The sequence below is a fragment of the Monopterus albus genome, unplaced genomic scaffold (assembly GCF_001952655.1).
Source record: "Monopterus albus unplaced genomic scaffold, M_albus_1.0 scaffold67.1, whole genome shotgun sequence".
NCBI lineage: Eukaryota > Metazoa > Chordata > Actinopteri > Synbranchiformes > Synbranchidae > Monopterus > Monopterus albus.
In genome coordinates, this window is record NW_018127947.1 from 901,282 (window position 1) to 910,222 (window position 8,941).

Below are 8,941 nucleotides of genomic sequence, written 5' to 3' on the forward strand. Positions count from 1 at the left end.
TGCGCTGTGTAAGGAGAGCTTAGCTAAAATATCATGACATGCTGAAGGGGTAGGCCAGTCAGGCATCTCTGTAGAAAAGAGGTTGCTCCACTCATCTGTGGTAACGTTGACTTCAGTGCCTTACTTGGGTAGCGAGCATGCAGGTGAGTCCACAGATGTGTTGTACTTGAGTAGGTATCTGCTTTTTTGCAGAGTCAGCAAACTGTTTACCTTGACACCACTCCGGTGTCATTACTGTCCGATCAGCACAGCTTTGCTCGTTACTGTCCCACATTTTGTCCATGCAAACATCATGTTACTAGCTCCCTTTACTGACCGGTCAACAGGACATGTATCTGGTCAAGGTGATAGTGAGTTTTAAGAACATCCTCTGTTGGCCCACAAGGCAAATTACATCAAATGGCCTGTTGTGCTTATTGACATAGCGTACATTGTTGAATTCAAACAGGCCATTACAGTTGGAATAGTTTTTTTTTTTCGTTCAACCACATTCAAAGGAATGTTCAAAACTGAAGAAATAAAAAAAGACAGCCCTAGCATTGTCATTAAGATGTCAGGATATCACAGTATAATGTCTAAACATGTTACATAAAGGGACTGTTCCTACTGGGGAAAAAATGGATAAAAAATAAACAAACTTTTTCATGATTTGGATTTCTCTGCTCCATCTGTCCTTATTCCATGGTGTGAGCTCCAGGCGGCACATTTTCACAGCTAGTTTTTCATTTGTTTCCTACAAAACATACAACAGAGATCCCAATAATTTATAAAAACATAAAATTGACATCTTCTTGTGAAAGACAGTTTAAATACTTTAATTCTGAAGTGAGACCTGTGTAGGTATGAAGTTATAGTTATTGTACTGATTAATTAGCAAAGTGTTCCCTTGATGTTTTAGGACTTAGTGTCACGGGTTACATGGTTCAGCACTCACATGATGTTGGTAGAGGTAAACATGGGCAAACCCGCCCATACCCAGCCTCTCTTTCAACTCCCAGTCTCCGCAGTTCTGGTTCTGCCTGAAGGGAGGTTTCTCCATTGTCTTCACAAGAGCTGCAACAATTAGTCCATTAATTGATTAGTTAATCGACAGAAAAAGAATCGCCAACAACTCTCGATCGATTCATTGGTTTAGGTACAAGATTTGTTGTTTTTCTTCAATCTGAGAATTTGATTCTCATACTTGTCATAAATGACAGTCAACAGGGTATCTTTGTGTTTAATGTACGGATAAAACTATAGGTCTAAAGATAACTCTGGTCTGTTGGAAAGTATTACAAGTGGTTTCATCCTTTTCAGGCATTCTATAGAGAAAACTATGAATCACAAGACAACTGAAATAAACCGCATTTGCCGCTGTAGCTATAAGGTTATGCTTCACATTAACAAAAAACTGTTACAGTTATATTTCAGTGCGTTTATGTTTTATATTGTATTTTAGCTAAACAAAGCTATCAAGTACAGGTACCAGCTACAAGACTACATCCCGGAAAATCTCCTGTCAAAATACTTTCGATGTTAGCACAGTAATGTTGACATGCTGACGTTTAGAGACAATAAGGTAGTAGCACTCTATCTAATCTTACACATAACATATTTAACAATTGACGGTAGGTATGAAAATGCAAAAATTAAGCAAACAGTTTTCTAATGTTGGCCACATTTGCTACCTCACTGACCAACGCACCGTCAACAGTTTAGCCGTAGCTATGAATTTCAGGAAATAGCCGGAGCCATTCACTAGCTTTCTAGCATCTGGAATTGAAGGCTTCGACGCCAGTTAAGTGACGTTTCGGCGTCTTTGAGATGAGCTACTGTTAAAACGCGTTTTGACACTTACTTTGGGTTTGTATAGCAGTGTCATGGGCCGTTGTCGAATATGTGCTGTCTTCTTGTTTTTGGGTCAGTGCACCAAATACAGTATGTACTTTGCTGCGTGTTGTCACCACAATCCCCGGCTATGATTCTTGAAAATGAAACGGGTCGGTTCAACAACACAACGCGCCTCTTCTTCTTTTGTGGTTATTTGATGATTGTCAAACAGCTTTACGCGCTTTACCGCCCCCCGCTGAACTGGAGCGTGGCTGAGAATGGGTACTACTGTACCAAATTGTACTAATTCTCTTTTTTAAATTTTTTTATCCCAGTCTTTTACCCTGGGTCACAGTTTCACAATCCCACTTCATTATAACAAGATTTTTAAATAAATCATTCATAAGTCATACAGTCAATTAATTGCAACTGTAAATGTCTTTATAATATAGAAGAATAAAACATTTCTATCCGGTGTTGTTTTTCCCACCCATCCAAAAATACTATTTTTCCCCTGACAGCTAACAAACAAGGTTTGATTGCTAGATTCTGATTCAAATTCAGCTTTGACTTATTTTTATTTTAGAGAGGTGTATGATTTAAATCTTGTTATTTTTTTTCATTATTATCCACCCATGATCTGGTTTGACATTTTAAATTCATTAAAAAGAACAGTTAAATTAAATGTTAAGAAGCCTAAATAAATAAAAACTGACAAGTGTCTTCATCATCTCTATTGTCAGTTGTTTAAAAAATTCATTACCTTCTTTGAGACACTCTGAGGAAGATGTGTGCCAATATAATTTGTCTTATGTATATGTCCTTAAGCTACTTATTAAAAGCCTTTTATTTTTAATTATCCATTCAGTATATTCTGATTTATTATGCTGCACCTCATACACAGATGAAGGTCTAGTTCCATTTTAAAATTTTGCCTAGATTAATTTGTTGTTCTCCAATGAATTAAAAATATACTGTATAGCTATATATTATAGACCTGGGGGTAAGAAACAAAACCTAAAATAGTGTTAAAAACACTTGATTTATTTTTAAAAAACTACACATTGTGAAATAAATGTAGTAAAGCAACATGTACAATATATGTGAAGTAGAAAGTAGAAATATTTACCTACTCAAGTGAAGTACAAGTACCCTGTAGTAAATGCACTTAGATTCCACACAATGACATTCAGACACTGTTAACCTCTCAAAACACTTTTATTTTATCTTCTATGCCTCCCGAGATGAGAAGTTCACAAACATTTCCTTGGTAAGTTTTCACAAGGCAGTGACACATGTAGCTCACTGTGTGTAGCAGAAAATGAACATTGCCTTACCTGCACCAGTCTAAAAAACACTGAGATGGATCAGACCAATCCTCTACATGTAAAATCATTTGTATGAGCTGGCTCTCTAAAACACAACAGCATACAGCAGCATTAAATATAGCCATTTCCTTCATCCATATTGATAAAAAACATGACCATGGACAGTAAAAAAAGTGTTGACTTACTTTATTATATTATATTAACCCTCTTTTAATACTCTAACCATAATATAAATGAAAGCAGGCCATAATATCTCATGCTTTATTTACACATCACATTCAGAAATGACACTGTGATGGAAATGGTACACACTGAAAGGACAGTTTGTCCAAACGGTTGCAGGCAGCACCGCTGTTTTAACAGAGGTATTCTACCGCTGTGGATGCATTAACAACAGGGTGACTTTGACCGAAGCATCACTGCACAATCACCAGGGGAACCAGTCACTCATTTCCATGCCAACCAGTGCAGAGGAGATCCTGGAGCTGCTCTCTGACAACACATGGGGTAGGACGAGAGGACGTACTGTGTGGTCACTATAAAGTCTGAGCCTAGACTACATGTAATACACAGGTAAGATTAAGTTGCTGCGCTCGTTATGTTTGATTTGATTTACTTAGTTTAGATGTTGTTTCAGTGCAGTCTCCAGTTAGTAAAAAAAAAATCAATTAAACTTTTCAGTTGAATGATCATCTATTAGTTCTTTAAATCATAATAAATGACAATCTTTGTGAATATTATAAAGGTTATTTTCCCAATTAATCAGTCTGTAAAATGTAAGAAAATTGTGAAAAACATCAATTCTGACATTCAAATTTGACATTTTTATGTTGCTTGGTTTGTCTGATTAACACGCCAGCATACAAATAAATTTACCGTTAAAGAAAAGCTGAGAATTTCTGGCTTACTTGCTTGAAAAAATACCTGCAAAGATTAATTGATAATCAAAACAGTTGCAGGTAAATTTCACTTAGTTCAATTAATAGTTTCAGTTGGCATGTACATGTGAGATTGCGAGTTCAGTCCTAACCTTGGAAAAATCAGCTGACAAAAACAAAGCGCTTGGAGAAATAGAGGAAATCTGATTAACTATGTATTCTTGGGAGCTGGACAAACCCCATGTGAAGGAGAAGAGCGCGTGATACAATCAGAAGCTCCAGAACACTGAGCAACGGACCTGGTGGTGAGGTTGTTTTGTAAAATATACATCTGCGCAAAACTATATGTGCAAGCTGTGGCTGCTTGGTTCAGTTAATAATGCATTGCGTGAAAAATGTCTACACTGTGTCTAAACAATACACAAAAAGGTTACTTTAACATAGCTGCTTAAGTGTGGAATAAAAAGACTTAAGTTTCAGGATGAGCTCTGAGAAGTGCTCTAATATTTATGCACTACTGGTATATTCTCATCATGAGACTGGCTGCTCTGTGACACATTATAAACAGCAGGCTCCAACACTGTTAATAAACACAAAGCTGTAACGTCTCAATGTCAGTTATGGCAACAACATACAAACTTTTTAAAAGCACCACAATGAACAGAGACAGAGGAAAAGGAAAATGGGGCGTGCAGGTGAGAAAAGCAGATGTTGAGATGAAAATAAAACTCAGCAGAGCTTCAACTAATGATTATTTTCATTATGGACTAATTGTTCAGCACTGTTTCTTTTAATGGATCCTTTTTAAAGGTACAATGATTAATCAAGCAATCAATTAGTCAATTGATAAAAAATAATCTGCAACTATTTTGATAACTGATTAATCATTCTGAGTTTTATGGACAATTGTTAGTTGCAGCCATATTTCTATTAATCCAGCAAACACTAAAATGCAAAGATACTGAGTTTTACTACACATGAGAAGAAAAAGGAAGTAAATCCTCATTAATACAAAGCTGGAACTGGGGGCTATTGGGCATTTTGAAAAATCACCTAAACAATAAACATATTAAAATACCTGCAGATTAATTTCCTGTTGATCATCTAATGAGTATATTGACTAATAGTTTGAGCTCTAACAGACAGAAACATGACTGAGATGCAAACACTATGCCCTGCTAAGCCTGAATATTCAATCTTCTGTTCTAGAAACTGTACAAATTCAAACTATACATTTAGTTAACGTCTTGGGAACCGAAGCTGGATGAAAGTTGCATTAGATAGCGTGAAACTGGCTGGAAAGTTCTTACAGCCCTGTGAAATAGCCTCCTCTGAACATCCAGCCACACCATGCACACGCCAACATCTACAAACCAGAGACAGACACACACTCACACACGACGTGACATCCATAGCTGTGTCATTTAGCCCTGCCAGTACCCACCCCCGTCCTCGGGTGAGTGGGCGATGCCATGCATATTTACTGCAGGTGCAGCAGGTGTGATTATGGCTGAAAGAACGTAAGTGAACGCTGACAGCTCTCCCTGCTGGTTGGACGCTGGCACTGCAGCTGCTCAAGGTGTCGGTTAAAGCCTGAGTAGAAAATGGCTATATATCGATAATGCTATGAGGTGTTTGCGGCTACTCAAATCCTTTCTTCCAAACATTATGTGGTTCAGTATTTAGACCCCACTACCTTCTAAATAAGGACTTTTTATTACCACGCTCTCTTCCATTTTTGAGACTCTTCACCTTCTTCATGCATTAACAAAAACATTAAACCCAATCCAATTAAAATCCTGCTGTCTTTGGAATATTTCCCCCAGGAACTGAAATCCTCACATGATCACTTACTAATCTTTGACAGGTACATAGGCTTTACTATAATACTCATATTGTGCTGAATTATCACCACCATGTAAGGAAAAATCTAAACACATGATTAGTTTTTCAGACTTACAAGATGTCGTCTTTGTATATGTCTAATAAATCTCATCATAGTGTGTTGAATATATTGTAAATATACTGTAATATAGCCTACAATATAAGTGTTCAGCGTTATGTACAACGTATCCTGGATGTTTACAAAGAGTATGGATAACATATTTCCTTTTACATTTCCAGTATCAGACTTCATCATAGACTTATTGTACACAGGAGGAGTAACATCAACAAACAACTGTAAAATACTGTAAAAATACTGAAAAAACAAGAACATTCAGGGTCTGCCTGGTGAGTGTTAAAATAGGGCTCATAAATGAGAGGTTATACATACAGACAAGGATTACATGTTGGGATATGGCAGTGGCATGAGAAGAAAGGCCTGAATGAGCCCAGAGAACGACTGTGCTGCCCTCGGGTTTGCCCCCAAAGTAGTAAAAGGCCTAAAAGAAGCTGAGCTGGATGCAGGCATGCGGATCACCGGAGAAAACAACATTCAGCTAAGAAGTAGAAAGAGAACAAAAGCACGTCACAGGACAGAAGCAAAAGCAACTGGGAAAGAGATCGTCTGTTCAAGTAGAGCAAAAAAGAAGACGTCTCCTTATGAGATACAGTTGTGTTGCTGCATATCAGGAGCACTGTGAACTTTTACTGATGCTGTCGCCTCTACATGGCCATCAGTAGAGAGGAGAGGAGAGGAGAGACGAGCTGCACCATCTCATGCTGCACCCTCAGCTCTTCTTCATTACGTGTTGTGCACTGTCAGAAGATTCAGTTTGACGCCGCCCTTAGTGAAATACGCACAGGAGCTAAAAGCTGCTCCGCCAGGCTCCTGTGTGGAATGTGAACACACCATGGTGATGTGGCAAAACAAGGAACTGGAATGTAATGGCTCCGGGAGACCTGCTGATATATGACAAGTCCAGGAACTGTCACAGCACTTCAGATCAGAGTAGCGGTAACAATCCATCTGATATCAAATCCTCAGTTGTGTAGGATGTGATGTTTTAAAATGTGTAAATGTGGTTGGTCCCAAACGGTCACAAAATAAGGAGGGAGAGCATGGTCATAGAGGTGTCTTGAAAGAACAAAGGGGAGAAAAGCAAAGGATGCTGGATGTAGGTCCCCATGTGGTGCCCTGCTCAATCTGCAGGCATCCTCTGTATCTCAGTGCACAGTACAGTCAGCTGCCGCACCCAGCGAACGTTCTCAAAGACACCTCGTGTCTGCAGGTCTGTGACTTCCCCACCTTCTGCTCCAACATCCTCGCTGGGGTTTCCAGCCACGCTAACAGTCACAGGATCTGCAGCGCCTCTGTAGGTAAGAAGACTGGGGTGCCGGGTAGGGCGTCATAGTTGGGGGAGGGTGTGGGGTAGACCCTCACTCCTCCTCCCCCATCAAGCAGAGCTCCAAAGCCTTCTGGATCTCTAATAAAAACCTATGCAGGGAGACAGCCTGCCGCTGGCAGTGCAACGCCGTGCCGCTCCCGGCGCCCCCGCCCCTTCTCACTTTTTGACTGCCTGTCGGTAGCTGTGCCTCTGGCCTTCCGGCCGAAGCTTACTGCTGCAGCCACTGGCTTTGCTGCTGTTGCCTCCGTCCCGGGTGCTGCTGGCGATGCTGGCCTGGCTGCTGTCCTGCAGCGTGGGACTGGAGTGAGCCCTCTGCAGCGCGTTGTCCTCCAGGAGCTGCGACTCAAACACAGACAGGTCCTCCTCACCGCTTCGGATTTTAGCTCGCAGAAGCATGATGTAAGTCCCGTACCGTGTTTTCTATTGAAGTGGGAGTGTGTAAGAGAAAGGCAGCAAATTTAGGACTGGACGACTGAGAGGTCTGCAGTTCTCTAACAATGATTTAATGATGAACTGCTTTTGCCATTCACATCTTTCTCTGAGTCCAACTCACCTCAAACTCCAGATACTCGTCTCGCTGGCGGTACTCTTCCAGCTCGCGCCCTTTGACCTTGCGGTCAGGAGGATAAGAGCGCAGCTCAGCCAGTTCCGTGGAGATGGCTCTGAATCGAGCTTCATGGGATCTGACCTGCTCCTCCTGTAAGCACAAGGTCAACACTGCCATCAAGCAAGATGAGGAAACAATAAACCACATGCCTGTTTAATTTTTTCTGTCTTGCTTATTTTATCCCACTGCATTACTGTGTACCTGTCCCCACCTGTCCGCTAATCAGTGTCTAACCAGCTCCCCAACACATTCACCAGCCACTTTCTTGAAGTCCCATGTCAAGAGGAGGGTAAGCACCACTGAAGCACTGAATCCGACCTCTGTCCTCTGACCCAGATGTCTGGCTGTCCTGTCAGCAGCACTGCCTAAAGAGCTGAGATAGTAGCAGCTGACCAGACTGTCCGCACAGTGGCGGTTTTTGGCATGGGCGAACCGGGCAACCGCCCGGGGCAGCATTTTTTCATGACACGTGGGGGGTGGCACAAGCACTGGGAAAGAAAATAATCTGAGCTCAGAGCAGGGTCTCGCCCGGGTAGTAATTCAGTGTAGAACCGCCACTGTGTCCGCACCACGCTGACCGGTGTCAGAGGTTTACTAGACAAAAATATTTGTCAATTGGCCATCATGGGAATTACAGAGAAAGAAGAACACTGTGTTTACTTATTGATTAGATGATGTAAAGTCCCTTTGTTGCCTTTCCTTTAGGACTTTTTGCCTACCTTACTCTTTTTGCAACAAAGACAAAGACATTTTGAACTACAGACGCAATATATCGAGTTTCTATCGAACTTCCCCTTCTGAGTCATGCATTTGAGCCCATAGCCTGCAACCAAGAACCTTGATAAACACATACAATATTGATTTCATTGTTGTTGTAAAGTAATATATCACATGTTTCCCTGTAGCCAAAGCTCAGTGGTCTTATGTATGTCAGTGTTTTGGTGCCACTGTGACAACATTTTTACATTACAATGACACTTTTCTCTCACTGGTCATGGTGTAACAACATATATTGCTCAATAGAAC

The 8,941-nt window shown here is 40.7% G+C and overlaps 2 protein-coding genes across 5 annotated transcripts in view; both read right to left on the reverse strand.

Moving 5' to 3' along the window:
• The window catches only part of kctd2 (potassium channel tetramerization domain containing 2), a 49,421-nt gene extending 47,358 nt beyond the window's left edge, over positions 1-2,063 (reverse strand). For all 4 annotated transcript variants that reach the window (XM_020604687.1, XM_020604690.1, XM_020604688.1 and 1 more), the window contains exons 1-3: positions 1,841-2,063; positions 935-1,053; positions 639-733 (exon numbers count right to left, since the gene is read on the reverse strand). In XM_020604687.1, coding sequence (XP_020460343.1) covers positions 639-733; positions 935-1,039 — 200 coding nt within the window. In that variant the 5' untranslated portion in view covers positions 1,040-1,053; positions 1,841-2,063. The remainder of the gene's footprint in view (positions 1-638; positions 734-934; positions 1,054-1,840) is intronic.
• Positions 2,064-3,021: 958 nt separating this feature from the next.
• Positions 3,022-8,941, reverse strand: part of LOC109962721 (uncharacterized) — a 54,819-nt gene continuing 48,899 nt past the window's right edge. The window contains exons 16-17 of the mRNA XM_020604667.1: positions 7,862-8,005; positions 3,022-7,728 (exon numbers count right to left, since the gene is read on the reverse strand). Of these exons, the coding sequence (XP_020460323.1) occupies positions 7,465-7,728; positions 7,862-8,005 (408 nt within the window). The 3' untranslated portion in view covers positions 3,022-7,464. The remainder of the gene's footprint in view (positions 7,729-7,861; positions 8,006-8,941) is intronic.